The 25,055-nt window shown below is 44.9% G+C and overlaps 1 protein-coding gene and 1 non-coding gene across 5 annotated transcripts in view; one reads left to right on the forward strand and one right to left on the reverse strand.

The window, feature by feature from the left end:
* The window catches only part of pcgf6 (polycomb group ring finger 6), a 146,405-nt gene that overhangs the window by 21,256 nt on the left and 100,094 nt on the right, over positions 1 to 25,055 (reverse strand). For 2 of the 4 annotated variants that reach the window (XM_072479769.1, XM_072479768.1), the window contains 2 exons: positions 16,856 to 16,954; positions 6,322 to 6,408 (listed from right to left, as the gene is read on the reverse strand). In XM_072479769.1, the coding sequence (XP_072335870.1) occupies positions 6,322 to 6,408; positions 16,856 to 16,954 (186 nt within the window). The remainder of the gene's footprint in view (positions 1 to 6,321; positions 6,409 to 16,855; positions 16,955 to 25,055) is intronic. The other 2 variants (XM_072479771.1, XM_072479770.1) reach the window with 2 other exon arrangements.
* LOC140393431 (U6 spliceosomal RNA) lies at positions 13,820 to 13,926 on the forward strand. The gene has a single exon (XR_011935612.1). It is a non-coding gene; the product is annotated as a U6 spliceosomal RNA (small nuclear RNA).

Here is a 25,055-nt window from a genome sequence, read left to right on the forward strand (position 1 = left end):
AACCGCCAAAAGCGGGGGTGTGGGTGAGTGACCTGGTGGAATTTCTGAGGCTGGAGAGGGTCAAGTTCGTCCTGAGGGGGTCGGTTGATGGGGTCACTCAGAGGTGGAAGCCGTTCATTGACTTCTTGAAGGAGGATTGAGGGAGTCAGCAAAAGGGAGGGCAAAATCGGGAAGGCAGGATGGGAGAAGGGGCGATGTTGGGGAGTGGGGAAGAATGGGTGTTGGGTTATTTATAATGTTGTGCAAACTTGCTTCTGCTTCAGTTTGTTTTTATGAAAATGCTTGAATAAAATATTTGTTTAAAAAGCCTGGGTTAGAGTGTGTTTGACTGCTGCAATCACGCTTTTAAAATAATCTTGGTTTGAAAGATAACAAAGCCTTTAGGAGCCTGAGGTGCAATTAACCGTCATTGGGCTAATGCAATTTTGTTTTGATTAGCAGGGTTTCCTGGGGTGTTAATTAGGTTTCAGCTTGGTGAGATTATGTCAATGCTGGGAGCGAAGGCATCGGCATTTTGAGAAAGAATTTTCAGTTTCTGATCTGGCTGAAGTTGGGACTAAGTAAGGCTCGAACTTTAAGTTAGTTAAAAGAGATTAACTGTATTTAAAGCAGTGCAGACTTGTCTGAGGACGAGGGTGAACTGAAACAAACCAGTTAGCCAGAGTTTCTGCAGGAGTTCGGATCAGAGTCAGATCTGTTCTGTAAAGCAGCATCAAGAGATCTTTTTCTCAAAGAATAACTCTAAAGCAAGTATTCTTTTGAGACATTGGTATTTAGGGTGGATTGAGAGCTGAGATGGTCTATTTTCTTGTTTTCTAAGTGGGAATAAAGATAACAGTTAAGGGGAATGTATTCACTGCGTTGAGTAGTATTGTTTTAAGGGGTAATTGTAAGCTATTTTCGGTGTGATGTTAAAGATTTTAATACTGTGTTGGTAATGAACTTTGTTTTAAAATACCAAACCCCCATTTCTTTGTGAAATCACTCCTGAAGTGAAGTATCCTGTCCTCAAAGTCTTACAAAATTAAAATAAAATATTGGGGTTTTTGACCAGGATCCTACAATGTAATTCTGTACAATGTACCTCTGGTGTTTGAGTCTCCTGTGTTGGAGATCGTTCTGTGTATGTGTGCACTGATCTCATTGCACATCAGCTCTTCCCCTGGGCATCAGGAAAAGAAATTGTCCAAGAGCTGGCCAGATGAAGGCTGCTCATCAACCCCCGCCTGCAGCCCCACTCCCAAATCCTCACTGGTAAGGGGCGGCCTTGGTTAACAAGGGAGAAGGTGAAGGGAGAAGAATTTTTGAATGATTCTAAGGATGAGGGACTTCAGTTCTGTGGAAAGACGGGATAAGTTTGGATTGTTCTCCTTGGAGCAGAGAAGATTAATAAGGAATGATTTTGATTAAGTAAATAAGGAGAACCTCTTTCCCCTGACAGGAGGATCACTAACCAGAGGACACAGATTTAAGGATGCTGGCAAAAGGACCAGAGGTGACATGAAGAAACTCTCTTTGTACACAGCGATTTTTGTTCTCCAGGATGCGCTGCGAGAATATGCGGTGGAAACAGAGTCAATAATAACATTCAAAAGAGAATTGGGTAAAATTTGATAAATATTTAAAGGGAAAAATCTGCAGGGCTGTGGGACAAAGACAGAACAGTGTGTCTAATTGGATAGGTCTTTCAAAGGGCCAGCACAGGCACACAGGGCTGAATGGCCTCTCTCAGTATCATTCCAGGATTCTAATCAAGATGAATACTGACCTCCCAAAAATACACACAACAGTTCTGCAGCACAGTCCAGAGAGCTCTGTGGGTATAGATTCTTTGTCTTGTCAATAAGATGTGTGATCTCCCAGATCACAGCCATACGCAAACACAAAGCAATTCTGTAAACTGACCAGTTACTTCCAGTCTGCCTCCACCATCAAACAGAGCGGAGGACTGACCACCCACTAGCGAGCTTCAGTGCAAAATACATGAAATAAATTTTTAACTTATTAAGCCCTGCCATCCCAGGAGGCAGTTTCCTTGGTTACTGCACATGTGAAGTAAAGATCACTCACAGGTCACACAGTAGGCACATTCACTTAGTTACAGCACAATATTCACAGCCTTCACAAGGCAAATCCATCAAAGTTGCAGCATCCTCGGAGAAGAAAGGCAACTTGCAGCAGCTGGGGCTATCTATTTATCCTGTGCTGCAATTCCGAGCTGGGTATAAATTGCTAGCTGTGCGTTAGTTACTAGGCACCAATGTGACCCAGTACTTGCCTCCCCCTCAGGACTTCCCCACCGCCTCAGTTTGCCCACCCCCAGGGGCGGGCAGGCGTGGTCACGCCTGTCTGTATCATTAGACATTGACCATTCTGCACACAGCCAGTATGGGGTGGGCTCTATTGATCTCAGCTCTTTTGCACAGTAAGGCAACAAGGCACCATGAGGAACACTTATCCATGGAGAGGTATGTCCCAAGCCCTCCTCTGCAGCCAGAGACTCTGCCGCAGGCTGTCTGCTGTGCCTTTACATCGATGATGGATTATGTGATATGAGTGAATGAAGAATGATTGAATTCTTTAAATTGATTATATGACAGCTCACGGTGATTGACCACACGCAGTTAGACCTTCCAATGAGGTGTCAGCTGTTACTCCATTGGGTAACACTCGCATCTCAGTCAGAAGATCATGACTCCAAGTCCCACTTCAGAGAGCAGAGCACTAAAATCTAGTCTGACAGAGATGTTGTCTTGTATATGGCAGCATTTGATGGAGTGTGGCATCAAGGAGCTAGTGCCAAACTGGCTCAACGGAAATCAGTGGAAAACACTCCACGGTTAGAGTCATACTGAACAAAATGGAAGGTGGTTTTTGGAGGTTAATCTTCTCAGTCCCGGGACATGGCTGCAGAAGTTCATCAGGTGAATGTCCTCGGCCCAACCATCTTCAGTTGCTGCATCAATGACCTTCCTTCCATCGTAAGGTCAGAAGTGAGGATGTTCATTGATAATTGCACAATGTTCAGTACAATTTGCGACTCCTCAGACACTGAAGGAGTCCATATCGAAATGCAGCAAGACCTGTACAATATCCAGGCTTGCGCTGACAAGTGGCAAGTAGCATTTGTGCCACACAAGTGTCAGGCCATGACCATCTCCAACAAGAGAGGATCTAACCATCGCCCCATGATATTCAATGGCATTACCATTGCTGAATCCCCCACTATCAACATCCTGGGGGTTACCATTGATCAGAAACTGAACTGGACAGGAGCTGGAGGGGGAGCTTCCGATACCTGTGGCACCCTACCCAAGGTCAACACCTCCACCCTATCCCCATAACCCAGTAACCCCACCCAACACTAAGGGCAATTTTTTGGACACTAAGGGCAATTTATCATGGCCAATCCACCTAACCTGCACATCTTTGGACTGTGGGAGGAAACCGGAGCACCCGGAGGAAACCCACGCACACACGGGGAGGATGTGCAGACTCCGCACAGACAGTGACCCAAGCCGGGAATCGAACCTGGGACCCTGGAGCTGTGAAGCAATTGTGCTATCCACAATGCTACCGTGCTGCGGAAATATATCACCGTTCCTTCACTGTCGCTGGGTCAAAATCCTGGAACTCCCTCCCTAATAGCACAGTGGATGTACCTACACCACTGGAACTGCAGCAGTTCAAGAAACCAGGCCACCACCACCCTCTCAAAGGCAATTAGGGGTGGGCAATAAATGCTGTTCCAACCAGCGATCCCCATATCCCTTAAATTAATTTTCAAAAATTAATGTGCAGTCTGCTCTCTCTCAGATGGAGGCAAAAGATCCATTGGGACTATTTGGAAGAAGAACAGGGAAGTCATTCCTGGTGTCTTGGCCAATATTTATCCTTCAATCAACACCACAAAATCAGATTATCTGGTCACTATCAAATTGTTGTTTGTGAAAGCTTCCTGTGTGTAAACTGGTTACAACAGTAACTGGACTTCAATATAACCGCATTTGGTTGTGACGTGCTTTCGGACATCCTTGGGTTACAAGTTTTGTTTTGATACTGAGGTCTGTAATATACAAGATAAATCGGCAATCATCTGCACTGGTTACAAGCTACAGAGTAGGGTGTCCAGATGGAGTTTTATGAAAAGACTGCATGCACATCAATAACAGTACACAGAGCATCTGGTAAATGGTTAAAGCCAAAGACTAGTTAACGGCAATGCTCTACAGCACATGTATATTCGCTAAACTGCATGTGATGTTCAATCATCAAAACTCATTGTGTGACAGAAATTCAAAATCATATCTTTCCTCCGTTTAACCTCTGTGTTCACCATAAGCTGCTGCAATGATTGACTCTATCACCACAGCCACTACTCTGAATTCCAGATGAGGTCATAACACACATAGATCAGGGAGGTTATTCCCCCCACGGTGGGATATCCAGACAGACCCACATTCCCCCCCCCAGTGGGATATCCAGACAGACCCACATTCCCCCCACGGTGGGATATCCAGACAGACCCACATTCCCCCCGCAGTGGGATATCCAGACAGACCCACATTCCCCCCCCAGTGGGATATCCAGACAGACCCACATTCTCCCCACGGTGGGATATCTAGACAGACCCACATTCCCTCCCCTCAATCACACGTCAGCATCTATTCATTTCCTACATGATTCCAGGATTCTTCATTCCAACTCTCTGCCTCGGAGTCCTTTTTATGTATTGATCATTCTATCAATGGGAAGAAAAATATCCTGATGCAAGTTTACGTTTCCTTTTTTCCCTACTCAATGTTGGATCTTGTATTGGGGAATTAGGTGATCAAGCGGATTAAGTATCAGGATGGAACAATGAATGTAGTATTATAAAGTTTAGGTTAGCCATAATAAAGGGCAATCCAGAGCAAAAATATTCAATTGGAGGACAGACAATTTCAGTAAGGTGAGAACTAGTCTGGTAAATTGGAATCGGGAGTGCACTGTCTGAAAGTGTCACGGAGGCAGGTCCAATCCTGGCTTTCAAAAGGGAATTGGATAAGAACCTGATGAGAAAATAACTTGTTAGGCTACAGGAAAAGGGCCAGGGAGTGGGATTAGATGGGAAGCTGTTTCAGAGAGCCAGCACAGACATAACTGCCCTCTCTGTGGTGTACCCATTCTATGATTCTACAATTCTGTCTGCAATCTGACCAGAACTGGACTATAAGTGCAGTCAGACACAACCTTCAGTTCCAGCACTCTGCAATAAGTACCACCCATACCTGGGTATTTATTTTGATCTCACTTGTAAGTCATTTATAGCAAAGTCAAAATCAGAATTATATTTTAGTTCTGTTGTATACTATGAGGCAGTAACCGTACAGAATATTAATATTTTGTAACAAAAGCAAAAAATACTGGACAATTGCAGCAGGTCTGACAGTATCTGTGGAGAGAGAAGGGAGCTAACGTTTCGAGTCTGGATGATTCTTTGTCAAAGCAATATTTTGTGTTCAGTGTAAAATTCATGCCGGTTTGCGCCTCAGAATACCCAGTCTGACATTTCTCTCTCCTGTGCTGCCCACGCTCCCTTTCCAATCAAATTCGAAACATTAACTTTATTTTCTCTCTCCACAGATGCTGCCAGACCCGCTGAGGTTTCCAGCATTTTCAGTTTTATTTCAGATTCCCAGCATCGGCAGTATTTTGATTTTATCCACAATTCCAACTTGTCTGTTCCATTCACAGGTATGACCCTCTTCTCATTTATGCTAACTGATATCCAATTATCAGGGGCTGTTTTAGCACAGTGGGCTAAACAGCTGGCTTGTAATGCAGAACAATGCCAGCAGCGCGGGTTCAATTCCCGTACCGGCCTCCCCGAACAGGGTCTTTTCACAGTAACTTCATTGAAGCCTACTTGTGACAATAAGCAGTTATTATTATTAATTAGACCGTTCCTCCTCAATGTTACAGCACAGAATCCCAATAAAGCCCTGCCCATTGATTCCCATTGCAAAGATTGCCCAAATTCTTCCCACGGATCCCTATTGTTACACAATCCCATATTATCCTTCGCAATTGTGGAGTTTGCACATTCTCCCCAGGTCTGTGTGGAGATGTGCCCAAAGATGTGCAGGGTAGGTGAATTGGCCACGCTAAATTGCCCCTTAATTGGAAAAAAAGAGAATTGAGTACTCTAAATTTTAAAAACAGAAAAAAAAATCCTTCTGAATGATTCCTATGTACTCGGTTCTGGTGATATATTTTCATTCTTTCCCATTACATAGAAATTAATTTGCTATTGGGTGAAGCGAGGGGACCAGCACTAACCCGTATGCTGCTGTGGGTGACGCTGCTTCGAATGTGCCTCAAGGTCTGGTGATGTTCTAAGATCTTGTCTCCACAGATGATGTCTACCTGTCAATTAGACAAAATATGACCTGTGATTAAACATTTACTGACAGAATGTGACCCTGGAAAGAGACAGGTCCAGGCGCAATGTCTTTGTTTTCAAATGAGTGCCGCCTCCCTCCCCGACCCAGATTGATTTTCCGCACCGCACTTGGGGCTGGACATCCCCCAACCCTCCGCAAAATGATCAGTTCTCCACCCGTTCTCTACAAAGCTGCAGCAACACCTCTCTCCCCACCATCTACAAAAGTCAGGTGTCGAGACCCGCACTCTGACCAGACTCAAATATTGGCAATTGCTGTTAGAACTCAGATTCAATCAGATTTTTTCTCTATTTACATTAAGGCTAATTCCTATTTGCATATCCTTGAATGTTCACTTAGGATAACATTCCTGCACTGTATTCCACTGGAAACCAGGAATCTCTATTTGCAGCCGTGAACTCCACTGTTCCTGACAATCAGAGGACATGATTAAAGCAGTAACTTCATTCCTGCAACTTTAAACTGCAAATTCAGTTATATCCCCTCAGGAATTCTTGCAGGATGACTTGTTTCCACTTTGGTTGGATGGGTTCTGGGATGGTTTAGAATGCGTAATCTACAGTCTCTGTCACATGCCGGGGAGGTGGTGTTTGAGGGGTCAGGTAGATAAGGTGTTGGGAGATTGGTGCTCTCTCCGACTTTGCCTCCTGGTGTTCCCGATGAAGTATTTTGGTATCTTTGGTGCCTTCCTGAATGAACCTAGTGGACAGCTTGTCCTTTGATTCCAGGTGTCCTCAAAGGTTGTTTTTTTGAGGAGTTCTTGGTGCCAAACTTGATCAAATGCTGCTTTGATGTCAAAGCCCATTATTCTCACCTCACCTCTGGCAGTCACGACAGGATCAAAAGTGTGATGGGACCTGGAGGCAAGTGATTTGAGTAGAAGCCAAAGTTTCAGTGAGATAATTATTGGTCACTAGGTGTTGCTGGTTGACTCTGTCCATCACTTTTGTGACAATTAGAAGATTTTAGGAAATTGGATTATAAATGTTGGGGGCAATTTACGGGTTAAAAACCTGGGGTGAGTGTGGTTTGACTGGTTAAAAGCCTGGGGTTAGTGTGGTTTGACTGGTTAAAAGCCTGGGGTGAGTGTGGTTTGACTGGTTAAAAGCCTGGGGTGAGTGTGGTTTGACTGGTTAAAAGCCTGGGGTGAGTGTGGTTTGACTGGGGAAGTCCCTGGAGAGTTAATGATTTGGAACCTGCAGAGCTACTGGATTAGATTTGTTTATTGTCCCGTGTACCGAGGTACAGTGAAAAGTATTTTTCTGCGAGCAGCTCAACAGATCATTAAGTACATGAAAAGAAAAGGAAATAAAATAAAATGCATAACAGAAAATACATAATAGGGCAACACAAGGTACACAATGTAACTACATAAACACCGGCATCGGATGAAGCATACAGGGTGTATGTAGTGTTAATGAGGTCAGTCCATAAGAGGGTCATGTAGGAGTCTGGTAACAGTGGGGAAGAAGCTGTTTTTGAGTCTGTTCGTGCGTGTTCTCAGACTTCTGTATCTCCTGCCCAATGGAAGAAGTTGGAAGAGTGAGTAAGCCGGGTGGGAGGGGTCTTTGATTATGCTGCCCGCTTTCCCCAGGCAGCGGGAGGTGTAGATGGAATCAATGGATGGGAGGCAGGTTCGTGTGATGGACTGGGCGGTGTTCACGACTCTCTGAAGTTTCTTGCGGTCCTGGGCCGAGCAGTTGCCATACCAGGCTGTGATGCAGCCAGATAAGATGCTTTCTATGGTGCATCTGTAAAAGTTGGTACAAGTTAATGGGGACATGCCGAATTTCCTTTTTCATCAGGAGGGGGTGAAGTCAGAGAGACACAGAAATATTTTGAAAGCATTAGAAGTTTACCGTTTTGGGAGAAAACGGAAAGGAAGTAAACTCTGATCTGGTAACCCTTGTGTGACCATAAGAGAGACCGTTTTCTTTCCCAGTGAGATAGCTTAATAAGTGACAACATTTAATAGCAGAGCAGTCTTGTCTGGAGACAAGGAAAAAGCTGAAACAACCCAGTTGAAGCAGCCATTTGAAGACATTCAGCGAGAGTCTGAAGGGGTTCTCACAAGAGGCAGGATCTGTTTTGGAATGCAAGTATCACTTTAGGCCTTGCGTGTTTAAGTTGAATTGAGAGCTGTTTACTTATTTATTTATTTGTTTATTTTCTTTTTGTTTAATGCAAAATGGAGTAGTAGTGCTAAAGTGTAATTGTAAGCTGCTCGTTTCGGGTTTGAAGTTAAAACCAGTTTAATATTGTGTTAATAATAAAGTTGTGTTTTAAAAATACCAAAGCCCTATTTTTTCACGCAATCACTCCTGGAGCATCTGTCTTTCTGCAGTCTTTCAAAATAAAATAAAATATTGGGGTTTTTATCCAGTATTTTAGCCATCGTTGTGGCCTGGTCGGGGATTGTAATACTTTACTGACGATTTGGAGGAAGTTCGATGGGTGATAAAATTGGCTTGGTTCATTTTGGGAACAATCTGGTGTGGGTTTGATGAGGGAAGTGGCGAGGGAACTGTATGTTCACTGGCTGATAATTCAACGACTGTTCGTTCAATACCTGGTTAATCCTGTGATAGTTCACGACTCATTCCGCTGTGTTGTGAATTTGCGGCTTTTCGTTTTTTTAAACAATAATTCTTTTTATCTTCACCACCTTGGTGGCTGCCTGGGTCTCTTGGGCCTTGAAGTAACCTTCAGATGTGTGATTTGTGCAAATAATTGCTAAGCAGCACAAGCCTCCAGATGAGGCAGCACTTAACCACTGAGAACGATCAAAAGCTAATTATAAAACCTGGGAGTGTACTGCAGAAGCTGAAAATGGCACCTGGAGATTAGATGGAGAGCCACTGAATAAATGCAGATGCTGCAACAGGCAAAACAGGGAGAGGGGACGCCAACGACCTCAATTACAGAGACTAGTCCACAGAGGAAGAAAGAGAGAATGGATGAGTAAAAAAATAAGAAAGAGAAGGAGCAATAAACATCAGGAAGGTAGAAAGAAAATGGAATAAAGAGTAAGGAGAGAAAGAGAGATAGAATGAGAAATGAAAAGAAAAAGAACTGACAGAATGAAACAAGAGAGAAAATAAGATTTTTAAAAAGGCATAGAAAAAAAAAGGAGATAAGAGTAAACCAAAAGAAGAGAGAAAAGGAAGAAAAGAGAATGAAAGAGAATGGAGAAAACCAAAAGAACGAAAGAGGTATGAAATAAATCAAAAGGAATGAAAGGAAATGTGAGAGAAGGTAGAGAAAAAGACACAGAGAAGGATAGAAAACATTGCCCAACAACGGAAACCCAAACATCTACATCTCCACAAACAATTAAACTCAATCCTTGCAGAAAAGATTCCAACAAGTGAAATCTTCCTGGAGACGGTTCACATCATTTGTTTATACACTGCTGTGTGCGTGTCTGCAGCTCCCAGGCCTCGGAATAAACTCAGGTCCTGAGCAGCACTCTCCGCCTCCCACATCGCCCCAGAGAATCCATCTGTCTGATGTGTAATTACATAAAATTAACCAGACTTGGGTGACTCGGTTTTCGATGTAATTGGTATCCAGGACTGCTCCGACATCAGGTTTTATACAGCCAAAATAGACAGCACTGGGGGTAAACACAGCGCCTGTCTCCTCACTGTAACACACTGTGACAGAGAGACAGCACTGGGGGGAACACAGCACCTGGCCCCTCACTGTAACACACGATGACAGAGGGACAGTACTGGGGTAAACACAGTGCCTGTCCCCTCACTGTAACACACTGTGACACAGAGACAGCACTGGGGGTAAACACAGCGCCTGTCTCCTCACTGTAACACACTGTGACAGAGAGACAGCACTGGGGGTAAACACAGCGCCTGTCTCCTCACTGTAACACACGATGACAGAGGGACAGTACTGGGGGTAAACACAGTGCCTGTCCCCTCACTGTAACACACTGTGATAGAGGGACAGCACTGGGGGTTACACAGCGCCTGTCCGCTCACTGTAACACACTGTGACAGAGGGACAGTACTGGGGGTAAACACAGTGCCTGTCCCCTCACTGTAACACACTGTGACAGAGGGACAGCACTGGGGGTTACACAGCGCCTGTCCCCTCACTGAGACAGAGAGACAGCACTGGGGGTAAACACAGCACCTGTCCCCTCACTGTAACAAACGTGACACAGAGACAGCACTGGTTGTTACACAGCGCCTGTCCCCTCACTGTAACACACTGTGACAGAGAGACAGCACTGGGGGTAACACAGCGCCTGTCCCCTCACTGTAACACACTGTGACAGAGAGACAGCACTGGGGGTAACACAGCGCCTGTCCCCTCACTGTAACACACTGTGACAGAGGGACAGCACTGAGGGTAAACACAGCACCTGTCCCCTCACTGTAACACACGTGACACAGAGACAGCACTGGGGGTTACACAGCGCCTGTCCCCTCACTGTAACACACTGTGACAGAGGGACAGCACTGAGGGTAAACACAGCACCTATCCCCTCACTGTAACACACAGACAGCACTGGGGGTTACACAGCACCTGTCCCCTCACTGAAACACACTGTGACAGAGGGACAGCACTGGGGGTAAACACAGCGCCTGTCCCCTCACTGTAGCACACTGCGGCAGAGAGACAGCACTGGGGGGAACACAGCACCTGTCCCCTCACTGTAACACACAATGACAGAGGGACAGTACTGGGGGTAAAAACACAGTGCCTGTCCCCTCACTGTAACACACTGTGACAGAGAGACAACACTGGGGGTAAACACAGTGCCTGTCTCCTCACTGTAACACAGTGTGACACAGAGACAGCACTGGGGGTAAACACAGTGCCTGTCTCCTCACTGTAACACACTGTGACACAGAGACAGCACTGGGGATAAACACAGTGCCTGTCTCCTCACTGTAACACACTGTGACGCAGAGATAGCACTGGGGGTAAACACAGCGCCTGTCCCCTCACTGTAACACACTGTGACACAGAGATAGCACTAGGGGTAAACACAGCGCCTGTCCCCTCACTGTAACACACTGTGACACAGAGACAGCACTGGGGTAAACACAGCACCTGTCCCCTCACTGTGACACACTGTGACACAGAGACAGCACTGGGGGTTACACAGTGCCTGTCCCCTCACTGAGACAGAGAGACAGCACTGGGGGTAAACACAGCGCCTGTCCCCTCACTGTAACACACACTGGGGGTTACACAGCGCCTGTCCCCTCACTGTAACACACTGTGACAGAGGGACAGCACTGGGAGTAAACACAGCGCCTGTCCCCTCACTGAGACAGAGAGACAGCACTGGGGGTAAACACAGCGCCTGTCCCCTCACTGTAACACACTGTGACACAGAGACAGCACTGGGGGTAAACACAGTGCCTGTCTCCTCACTGTAACACACTGTGACGCAGAGATAGCACTGGGGGTAAACACAGCGCCTGTCCCCTCACTGTAACACACTGTGACACAGAGACAGCACTGGGGTAAACACAGCACCTGTCAACTCCTCCATCTTTCATTCTTTTTCACCATTTGGAAGCTGGCACAATACCCTGGGTAGTGTGATCATCTCTCTTTCTGCTCAATTCTAACTCGATGGAATCTGTCCTTGCCCTCACATTGTCTTCTCGAATGGGGATTATCACCCCACCTACTTTTTTTCTTCTCTATCCTTTCTGAAGGCTTTGTTTGAGATCTTGCAGCTGTCCATGCCGCTGGGGTCCTCTGGTCTGCCAGTGCAACCCGCCCCCGAAAAATATGCTGCAGGGGGCCAGAGAATCTCGCCCTTTATATCTTTATGTCAGCACACAGTCTTCACCATTTCAAAGGTATGTTTCTGTTATTGTCGCTACACATAACTCACCAGCCATTTACATATATGCATTCTAAACTTGTCTTTGTATTCCTGGTAGTCTTTCTCAGTCTATGTTCTATCATTTTATGATGAGTAACAAAGACTTATCTATGAGTTTCTGTATTATTGTTTGTTGCGAGGGTAAACTGAATGTTACCAGTATTAGTATTGTTACTGGTGCAATTTTAGTGAGTTGCGAATGATACAGATGTTACATATCATGGGGTAGAATCAGAGCTGGAGAATAAAATATAGTAAAATAATGATATAGGAAATGAGAATCAGAGAATGGAAGGAAGGGAAAGGGAGAAAAATTCCTAAGACTACATTAACAGTCAAAACTAGATGTTACATGGCAGCAGGGTGGTGCAGTGGCTAGCACTGCTGCCTACGGCGCTGAGGACCCGGGTTCGATTCCAGCCCCGCGTCACTGTTCATGTGCACATTCTCCCCGTGTCTGCCTGGGTCTCACCCCCACAACTAGGGTAGCACGGTAGCCTTGTGGATAGCACAATTGCTTCACAGCTCCAGGGTCCCAGGTTCGATTCCGGCTTGGGTCACTGTCTGCGTGGAGTCTGCATGTTCTCCCCGTGTCTGCGTGGGTTTCCTCCGGGTGCTCCGGTTTCCTCCCACAGTCCAAAGATGTGCAGGTTAGGTGGATTGGCCATGATAAATTGCCCTTAGTGTTGGGTGGGGTTACTGGGTTATGGGGATAGGGTGGAGGTGTTGACCTTGGGTGGGGTGCTCTTTCCAAGAGCTGGTGCAAACTCGATGGGCCGAATGGCCTCCTTCTGCACTGTAAATTCTATGAACCCAAAAGGATGGGCAGGGTAGGTGAATCGGCCCTGCTAAATTGCCCCTTTAATTGGAAAAAAAAGATTTGGATATTCTAAATATATTTTTAAAAACTAGATGTTACAAAGACAAAACTAAAGGCTTTGTATCTGAATGTGCACAGCCCTCGTAACAAAGTAAATGAATAAATAGCACACATTGAAGTAAATAAATTCAATCTGATAGCCATTACAGAGGCTGCAGGATGGCAAGGATTGGGTCCTGTGAATTAAGACCATAAGACATAGGAGCGGAAGTAAGGCCATTCGGCCCATCGAGTCCACTCCACCATTCAATCATGGCTGATTTCAACTCCATTTACCCGCTCTCTCTCCATAGCCCTTAATTCCTCGAGAAATCAAGAATTTATCAACTTCTGTCTTAAAGACACTCAACGTCCCGGCCTCCACCACCCTCTGTGGCAATGAATTCCAGACCCACCACTCTCTGGCTGAAGAAATGTCTCCTCATCTCTGTTCTAAAGTGACTCCCTTTTATTCTAAGGCTGTGCCCCCGGGTCCTAGTCTCCCCTGCTAATGGAAACAACTTCCCTACGTCCACCCTATCTAAGCCATTCATTGAGGGGAATTGAGGGGTATATAACATTCACAAGTATAGAAGTTGGTTAAAGGTGGAGGGGCCGCACTGTTAATCAAGGATGGCATTGCTGGTGCTCGCTTCAGCAGCACATATACTAAAATTGGAACGATACAGAGAAGATTAGCATGGCCCCTGCGCAAGGATGACACGCAAATTCATGAAGCGTTCCAAGGCTGGCATTGGGCAATAGTCAGAGATGACCTTGGTTTAGGAGATCAGGATGTGGAATCAGTTTGGAAGGTGAGGACTAGTAGGGGAGTGTTGTGGATGATGCATCTGTAACGGGTAGATTGGTAAGGACGAGGTCAAGTAGGTTTTTCCCTCATGTTCGTTCTCTTTCCACATTCTGCAGGCCCAATTTATCAGTAGTGTCCTTCAGGAGTACCCATGGCGGTGGATACTCCCCTTAGAATTTTTTGTTATAGTAGGGATATACTTATTCTGAAGCATCATCTTAATGTCTGCTGCTGCTGTATTGATCTAGTCTCGTATCCCAGTTCATTTCAGCTGGCTCAGCTTTCAGTCATATAGTTGCCCTTATTTATGTTTAAAATACTAGTGTTAGACCTACTATTCTTCTTTTCAGACTGTGTAAAATTCAGTCATATTGTGGTTGCTTCTACCTATGGGTGACTTTACTCTGAGGTCATTAATTAATCGTGTCACATTACCCAATATCATGGCTAATGTAACCTGCTGTCTGGTTAGTTCCAGGATGTGCTGCTCTTAGAAACTATGTCAAAAACATTCTATGAGCCGCTCATCCAGCCTACTGCTGCCAATCTGATTTTTCCAGTTTATATGTAGATTAAAGTCACCCATGATTATTGGTGTCTCTTTGTAACCAATAATTCTTCTTGTATACTTCTTCCTACAGTAAGAAGTCTTACAACACCAGGTTAAAGTCCAACAGGTTTGTTTCGATATCACCAGCTTTCGGAGCGCTGCTCAGTGTGAACCATCTACAAAGATGCAATGGAGCAATTCACCAAGGTTTCTTTCGCTGCACTTCCTACACCTACATTCTCCATTTCTGAGAAGTACTAGGGCAGCATCTACAAGGGAACATCACCACTACCTGCAAGGGAACATCACTACTACCTGCAAGGGAACATCACTACTACCTGCAAGGGAACATCACCACTACCTGCAAGGGAACATCACCACGACATAGATGATTTGGAGTTGGGGACCAAGGGCAATGTGTCCAAGTTTGCAGACGACACTAAGATAAGTGGTAAAGCAAAAAGTGCAGAGGATACTGGAAGTCTGCAGAGGGATTTGGACAGGCTAAGTGAATGGGCTAGGGTCTGGCAGATGGAATACAATGTTGACAAATGTGACGTTATCTATTTTGGTAGGAATAACAGCAAAAGGGATTATTATTTAAATGATAAAATATTAAAACATGCTGCTGTGCAGAGAGACCTGGGTGTGCTAGTGCATGAGTCGCAGAAAGTTGGTTTTCAGGTGCAACAGGTGATTAAGAAGGCAAATGGAATTTTGTCCTTCATTGCTAGAGGGATGGAGTTTAAGACTAGGGAGGTTATGTTGCAATTGTATAAGGTGTTAGTGAGGCCACACCTGGAGTATTGTGTTCAGTTTTGGTCTCCTTACTTGAGAAAGGACGTACTGGCACTGGAGGGTGTGCAGAGGAGATTCACTAGGTTAATCCCAGAGCTGAAGGGGTTGGATTACGAGGAGTGGTTGAGTAGACTGGGACTGTACTCGTTGGAATTTAGAAGGATGAGGGGGGATCTTATAGAAACATATAAGATTATGAAGGGAATAGATAGGATAGATGCGGGCAGGTTGTTTCCACTGGCGGGTGAAAGCAGAACTAGGGGGCATAGCCTCAAAATAAGGGGAAGTAGATTTAGGACTGAGTTTAGGAGGAACTTCTTCACCCAAAGGGTTGTGAATCTATGGAATTCCTTGCCCAGTGAAGCAGTAGAGGCTCCTTCATTAAATGTTTTTAAGATAAAGATAGATAGTTTTTTGAAGAATAAAGGGATTAAGGGTTATGGTGTTCGGGCCGGAAAGTGGAGCTGAGTCCACAAAAGATCAGCCATGATCTCATTGAATGGCGGAGCAGGCTCGAGGGGCCAGATGGCCTACTCCTGCTCCTAGTTCTTATGTTCTTACCTGCAAGGGAACATCATCATTATCTGCAAGGGAACATCACCACTACCTGCAAGGGAACATCACCACTACCTGCAAGGGAACATCACCACTACCTGCAAGGGAACATCATCACTACCTACAAGGGAACATCACCACTACCTGCAAGGGAACATCACCACTACCTGCAAGGGAACATCACCACTACCTGCAAGGGAACATCACCACTACCTGCAAGGGAACATCATCACTACCTACAAGGCAACATCATCACTACCTGCAAGGGAACATCACTACTATCTGCAAGGGAACATCACTACTATCTGCAAGGGAACATCACCACTACCTGCAAGGGAACATCACCACCACCTGCAAGGGAACATCACCACTACCTGCAAGGGAACATCACCACTATCTGCAAGGGAACATCACTACTATCTGCAAGGGAACATCACCACTACCTGCAAGGGAACATCACTACTATCTGCAAGGGAACATCACCACTACCTGCAAGGGAACATCACCACTATCTGCAAGGGAACATCACTACTATCTGCAAGGGAACATCACCACTACCTGCAAGGGAACATCGTCATCATCTACACGTTTCCCTCCAAGTCACATGTCACTCTGACTTGGAACAATATCGTTCCTCCTCCAAAATAGCTGGATTAAAATGCTGAAATGCCATCCATTATAGCCTGTAAGAGTACCATCACCACGTGGATTGCAATGATTCAAGAGAGCAGCTATCACCACATTCTCAGGGATAACTAGGGGCAATCAATAAAACCTGGCCTTGCCTGTGACCATATTCCACGAATGACCTTTTTAACAAAAGCTATTCCGTTCTCATTTGCAGCACTGAGGCTCACAGCCATTGCAACTTTCTACTCCAGGTACATCAGAGGGATCGCAACCTTCCTCGGAGTGATGCCCCTTCCAGGTGTACACTCAGATTTCTGACAATCTTTATGTGGCCTACCTGACAGATTGGGTCCAATTCCAGCTTCTTTCTAATGAACTTTTCAACATGTCGAATTGTTGCCTCCTCCGACACCCGGATGTATTTCTTCTGCAATGGCTGAAGAAAAAAAGATCGAAAATCAACCTGGGGGTTAATGGAGTCCGAGGTTTGAGTGGCAAAGTGACCTCATTGTGTTGATATGAAAATGGGTGCCAGAAGCCTTCATTTCAGGATTAACACACTGTTCATCAGTCGGATTATGCAGGTGGTACACTCTAGAAATGGAGTAGCAGCCACTTCCACACACAGCCTGCTGTTCACCGGAGATGCGTCAATGTATCCTGGTGCTGGATGGTATTATATCAAAAGCTGATCATCCACGACAACTCTCACTTTCAGATCCGTATAACATAAAATATAATATTATGATAATCGCTAATTGTCACAAGTAGGCTTCAATGAAGTTACTGTAAAAAGCCCCTAGTCGCCACATTCCGGCACCTGTTCGGGGAGGCCGGTACGGGAATTGAACCCGCGCTGCCGGCATTGTTCTGCATTACAAGCCAGCTGTTTAGCCCACTGTGCTAAACCAGCCCTGAAAATATCCAGCTTCAAATCTGTAAATAATGGCCTCTAGATGTCACTCATATTGTCAAATTATGCATCTGATTATGTTCATAAAACATAACGAAGACAGCGTAGGCCATTCTGCCCCTCCAGCCAGATCTACAACTCAATAATGCAATCATGACCTCAACTCCACTTTCATGCCTGCCCCTCCAACTCATCAAAAATCTATCCAACTCAACCTTGAATATATTCAGTAACATAACCTCCCCTGTGCTCTGGGAAAGAGAATTCAAAGATTAATAACCCTCAGAGAGAAGAAATGACACCATCTCTATGGTAAGTGGGAGACCCCTTAATCTGAAACGGGGAGGCCCGAGGTCTAGATTCCTTCACGAGGGAAACATTCTCTCAGCATCTCCCTCAGAATCTTAGATCTTCCACTAAGATCATCTGTCATTCTTCTAAACTCCAATAAGTATAGGCTCAACTTTTCCTCAAAGACAATCCCCTTATCCCAGAAATTGGCCTCTTTTTGTTAATTCGGAGGAGTAGGCCATTCGGTCCCTCGATGCTGCTCTCTCATTTGATTGGATCATGGCTGACATTTCTGCCTGCCCTCTATATTTTTGATTCTCCACTGGTTTCTGGAGAAGTGAATTCCATAGACCATTGGAGGGAAAAAGTTCTCCTTGCATCCATCTTAAATGGGAGACTATTTATTTTTAAATTGTCCCCGAGTTTTGGTCTCTCCCACAAGGGGAAACATCCCCATAGTATCAACCCCATCAGTTCACCTCTTCTAAACTCCAATGGATACAGGCCCAACCTGTCAATCTCCCATCCCAGGTATCAGCTGAGTGACCCTTCTCTGAACTGCTCCTAATGATATTATATCCTTTCTCAGGTAGGTGGGGCACAAAACTGTACACAGAATTTCAGATGTGGTCTCATCAATGCCCTATTCAACTGTCGTGACATTTAAGGGGCATCTTGACAAATACATGAATAGGATGGGAATAGAGGGATACGGACCCAGGAAGTGTAGAAGATTGTAGTTTAGTCGGGCAGCATGGTCGGCACGGGCTTGGAGGGCCGAAGGGCCTGTTCCTGTGCTGTACATTTCTTTGTGCTTTGTTTGTAGTAAAACGTCCTTACTTCTATATTCCATTCCCCTTGCAATAAACAACCACATTCCGTTTGCCTTCCTAATTATTTGTTGTGCCCTGCACATTAACTTTTTATGATTCATGTACCAGGACACCAGATCCTTCTGTACCACACAGTTTTGCATCTTTCTCTATTTAAATAATATACTGCCTTTCTATTCTTTTGACAAAGTAGGTGAGTTCATACTTTTCCCCATTATACGCCATCTGCCAGTTATGTGCCCACTCACTCATCTATACACCTTTGTAGACTCTTATATCCTTCACCAATTTACTTTCCCACCTGTCTTTGTGTTATCTCCAAGTTTAGCCTCAATACATTCTGTCCCTTCATCCAAGTTATTTATGTAAATTGTTAATAGTTGAGGCCGCAGCACTTTGACACTTTCTGCTTCCTGTAAGCCAACCAATCCTCTATCCATGATATGTTATCCCCCACACTAGTTTTTGTGGTAATCTTTTACGTAAACCTTATTGAATGTCTTTTGGAAATGCTACAGTACAAGTTCTCTTCCCTGCTTGTTACATTCTCAAACAGATTTCTCTTTCACAAAACCATGCTGACTCTGCCTGATTGCATTATGATTTTCTAAATGTCTTGCTGCTATTTCCAATGAGAATGGATTCTAGTATTTTCCCAATGACAGATGTTAGGCAAACTGATCTATAGTTTCCTGCTTTTTGTCTTCTTCCTTTCTTAAACAGAGGAGTTAAATTGTGGTTTTCCAATCCGCTGGAACCTTTCTGACCGTATCCACTACCTCTGCAGCCACTTATTTTAAGACCCTAAGATGCGGGCCGTTGGATCCAGGGGACTTGTCGGTTTTTGGTTCCACTAGTTTTCTCAGTACATTTCTCCACTGAATGATTGTTAAGTTCCTCCCTCCCTTTCCCTCCTCAATTTTCTTTTATTATTTATTTTGCATCTTCTACTGTGAAGATACACATTCAAAATTTCTGCCATTCCCTTGTTTCCCATTAGTAATTCCCCAGTTGCATCCTCTAAGAAACTGTTTACTTGAACTACACTCTTTTTTAATATACTTGTCGAAGCTTTTACTCGGTCTTTATATTCCTCACTAGTTTACTCAGATTCTAATTTTTAAAAACCATTTTTTACTGGTTTATAAAATTTTCTAAATACCTACTACTGGTCTTTGCAGCATGATATGCCTTTTCTTTCCATTTGATACCATTCTTACTTAGCCACGAGTGGTTCAGCCTTCACATTGAGTCTTTCTTCCTCAACAGGCTATCCACCAACAACTTTGCCTTAAATCCAATAGAGGTTTCAGAATTGTAATCGAGTGGTGCTGTCAAGCCCCAAAACCTTTGCACTTAACCCATCATGCCCCCACCCTCACATTAATTTCATGCCAGGCACTGGGAGGGCAACAGTAAAGGATGGAAATCTCAATGTTGAACACTTCCCTTCACACTGTTCCTACAGTGGAGGAATGGCAAGTTTTTAATTCCATAATTAGTCTGCAAGCTGAAGGATATTGCATTCAGGATCTATTTGGTAGGTGTTTATGAAACGTCTTTACATGACAGAATAAAGTCATGATCAAATGATGAGTGAATCCAGCAGCTCAACGTGCGACCTCTGGCCACAGGAGAGGTGCCGGAGGACTGGAGGATACCACTATGCCACCACCTCTCCTAAATATGTGGGGGCATATACTCAAGGTAACAACAGTCTTGGCCTCTCGTGGTTGAATATTTGCCAGTCTTTAGGCAAGGTCACTGCAAAGATTGTGTACTTCTGTGAAGTACTGCAGGGGTTGGCATTTTTGCCACGAGACAGAGGCAACAGAGAGCAGCAAAGGGGAGGGGGGGGGGGGAGAGACAGTTAGTGTTCCAGGGAAAGGGGAGAAACGTTTTTAAAAAGCACACACAAACTCTCAATTTTAGTGCCAAAGCACTTGCCCAGAATGCCCCTTAGTGCCAATCACTCACTATTAATTGATCACTATCCTTCTATAATAGGAATGTTTACATGGTCCCCAGAACCAATCCTGCATGCAGGTAATACTCCCCCTACCCAGCATCAATCCGGTGCAAACATACAACCCTCCCCCCCACTCCCCCCATCCCAGGATACATAATACTTACCATCAGGGTGGCACGGCGGCACAATGATTAGCACTGCTGCCTCACAGCGCCAGGGACTTGGATTCAATTCCGGCCTTGGGTGGCGGTGAGGAGTGTGCACGTTCTCCCAGTGTCTGCGTGGCTTTCCTCCAGGTGGCCCGGTTTCCCACTCGGATGTACACAATGCCCTGAGTGGGACCAATTCCTTTCTCTAACCTGTGCCTTGTTCCCAACTGGTACACAAGAGTGCCAACAGCTAAATGCAGAAAATCATCCAGCCTGCTCCCACTTCAGTACACCTTTGCCAGAGTTCAAAGATTTGCTGCTGGCCCTACTAATTCTAAATATTTCTGTCAGTTTATAATTATACTAAGCACCATTTCTCGATTCAAAAAGTCTTCAGAGCCGACATGAAATGAAATGGAAATTGCTTATTGTCACAAGTAGGCTTCAATGAAGTTACTGTGAAAAGCCCCATTCCGGCGCCTGTTCGGGGAGGCTGGTACGGAAATTGAACCGTGCTGCTGGCCTGCCTTGGTCTGCTTTAAAAGCCAGCGATTTAGCCCAGTGTGCTAATGTTAGTCCATGATATAAGGAAATGTCATAGAATCATAGAATTTACAGTGCAGATTTACACAGTGCAGTGTCACTTGCACATTATTTGTTTGGTAGCTTCAATTCTTCCAAAAATTCTTGGATTCACAGGATAACAGCTGCATCACCACAAGGAAGAGCAAGAGCAGATTTTTAAAAATCCTATCATGTTTCAAGCATATTTACCACAAACGGATTCTCACAAATGGATTGCAATATTCCCCTACTGATTCTGAATAAATCGATATTCTGTCATTTCCAGTGCATTAGTGACATCGGCAATATCAAAATACATTAAAATGACTGCGTGGCTGCAGCAACTATTCCACAATCTTTTCACACTGTAACCGCAAAATAAACTCCTTTTCCGCACGTAATAAACCATAGCTGCAAGATAAACTCCTTGACCCGCGATATAAACCCTAACCGCGATATAAACCCTAACCGCGATATAAACCCTAACCGCGATATAAACTCCCCTATCCCCACTGGGATATAAACCCTAACCGCAATATAAACTCCCCATTCCCTGGGTGCTATAAACCCTAACCGCAATATAAACTCCCCTATCCCGCTGCGATATAAACCCAAACGGCGATATAAACTCCCCTATCCCTTCGTTGATATAAACCCAAACCGCAAAATTAACTCGCCTATCCCGCTGTGATATAAACCCTAACCGCGATATGAACTCCCCTATCCCCGCGGTGAAATAAACTCAACAATCCCCAGGTGATATAAACCCAAACCGCGATATAAACACTCCTGTCCCCGCTGTGATATAAACCCTAACCGCAATATAAACTCCCCAATCCCGCTGTGATATAAACCCTAACCGCGATATAAACTCCCCTATCCCCACGGTGATATAAACCCTAACCGCGATATAAACTCCCCTATCCCCAGGTGATATAAACCCTAACCGCGATATAAATTCCACAATCCCCAGGTGATATAAACCCTAACTTTGATATAAACACCCCCATCCCCGGGTGATATAAACCCTAACCGCGATATAAATTCCCTATCCCTTCGTTGATATAAACCCGAAATGCGATATAAACTCCCCTATCCCCAGGCGATATAAACCCTAACCGCGATATAAACACCCCTATCCCTTTGTTGATATAAACCCTAACCGCGATATAAACTCCCCAATCCCTGCTGCGTTATGAACCCTAACCGCGATATAAACTCCCCAATCACCAGGTGATATAAACCCTAACCGCTATATAAACTCCCCTATCCCTGGGTGATATAAACCCTAACAGCGATATAAACTCCCCAATCCCCACGGTGATATAAACCCTAACCGCGATATAAACTCCCCAAACCCGCTGTGATATAAACCCTAACCGCGATATAAACTCCCCAATCCCCATGGTGATATAAACCCTAACCGCGATATAAAGTCCCCAAACCCGCTGTGATATAAACCCTAACCGCTATATAAACTCCCCTATCCCTGGGTGATATAAACCCGAACCACGATATAAACACCCCGATTCCTTCATTGATATAAACCCTAACCGCGATATAAACTCTCCAATTCCAGCTGTGATATAAACCCTAACCGCGATATAAACTCCCCAATCCCCGCTGTGATATACACCCTAACCGCGATATAAACTCCCCTATCCCCAGGTGATATAAACCCAAACCGCGATATAAACTCCCCAATCCCGCTGTGATATAAACCCTAACCGCGATATAAACTCCCTTATCCCCGCTGTGATATAAACCCAAACCGGGATATAAACTCCCCTATCCCCAGGTGATATACACCCTATCCGCGATATAAACTCCCCAATCCCCGGGTGATATGAACCCTGACCGTGAAAATAACTCCCCTATCCCCACGGTGGTATAAACCCTAACCGCGATATAAACTCTCCTGTCCCCGCTGTGATATAAACCCTAACCGCGGTATAAACTCCCCTATCGCCAGGGTGATGTCAACCCTAACCGCGATATCAACTCCCCAATCACCGGGTGATATAAACCCTAACTGCGATATAAACTCCCCATTCCCTGGGTGATATAAACTCCCCTATCCCCACGGTGATATAAACTCAACAATCCCCAGGTGATATAAACCCTAACCGCGATATAAACTCCACAATCCCCAGGTGATATAAACCCTAACCACGATATAAACTCCCCTATCCCTTCGTTGATATAAACCCTAACCGCGATATAAACTCCCCTATCCCTGCTGTGATATGAACCCTAACCGCGATATAAACTCCCCAATCCCCAGGTGATATCAACCCTAACCGCTATATAAACTCCCCTATCCCGCAGTGATATAAACCCTAACCGCAATATAAACTCCCCTATCCCCACGGTGATATAAACCCTAACCGCGATATAAACTCCCCAAACCCGCTGTGATATAAACCCTAACCGCGATATAAACTCCCCAATCCCCATGGTGATATAAACCCTAACCGCGATATAAACTCCCCAAACCCGCTGTGATATAAACCCTAACCGCTATATAAACTCCCCTATCCCTGGGTGATATAAACCCGAACCGCGATATAAACTCCCCAAACCCGCTGTGATATGAACCCTAACCGCGATATAAACTCCCCAATCCCCATGGTGATATAAACCCTAACCGCGATATAAACTCCCCAAACCCACTGTGATATAAACCCTAACCGCAATATAAACTCCCCAATCCCTGGGTGATATAAACCCTAACCGCGATATAAACTCCCCTATCCCGCTGTGATATAAACCCTAACCGCGATATAAACTCCCCTATCCCTACGGTGATATAAATCCTAACCGCGATATAAACTCCCCAAACCCGCTGTGATATAAACCCTAACCGCCATATAAACTCCCCTATCCCTGGGTGATATAAACCCTAACCACGATATAAACAGCCCGATTCCTTCATTGATATAAACCCTAACCGCGATATAAACTCTCCAATTCCAGCTGTGATATAAACCCTAACCGCGATATAAACTCCCCAATCCCCGCTGTGATATAAACCCTAACCTCGATATAAACTCCCCTATCCCCAATCTGTGATATGAACCCAAACCGCGATATAAACTCCCCAATCCCGCTGTGATATAAACCCTAACCGCGATATAAACTCCCCTATCCCCAGGTGATATAAACCCTAACCGCGATATAAACACCCCTATCCCTTTGTTGATATAAACCCTAACCGCGATATAAACTCCCCAATCCCTGCTGCGTTATGAACCCTAACCGCGATATAAACTCCCCAATCACCAGGTGATATAAACCCTAACCGCTATATAAACTCTCCTATCCCTGGGTGATATAAACCCTAACAGCGATATAAACTCCCCAATCCCCACGGTGATATAAACCCTAACCGCGATATAAACTCCCCAAACCCGCTGTGATATAAACCCTAACCGCGATATAAACTCCCCAATCCCCATGGTGATATAAACCCTAACCGCGATATAAAGTCCCCAAACCCGCTGTGATATAAACCCTAACCGCTATATAAACTCCCCTATCCCTGGGTGATATAAACCCGAACCACGATATAAACACCCCGATGCCTTCATTGATATAAACCCTAACCGCGATATAAACTCTCCAATTCCAGCTGTGATATAAACCCTAACCGCGATATAAACTCCCCAATCCCCGCTGTGATATACACCCTAACCGCGATATAAACTCCCCTATCCCCAGGTGATATAAACCCAAACCGCGATATAAACTCCCCAATCCCGCTGTGATATAAACCCTAACCGCGATATAAACTCCCTTATCCCCGCTGTGATATAAAC

This window comes from Scyliorhinus torazame, chromosome 16 (genome assembly GCF_047496885.1).
Source record: "Scyliorhinus torazame isolate Kashiwa2021f chromosome 16, sScyTor2.1, whole genome shotgun sequence".
NCBI classification, from domain to species: domain Eukaryota; kingdom Metazoa; phylum Chordata; class Chondrichthyes; order Carcharhiniformes; family Scyliorhinidae; genus Scyliorhinus; species Scyliorhinus torazame.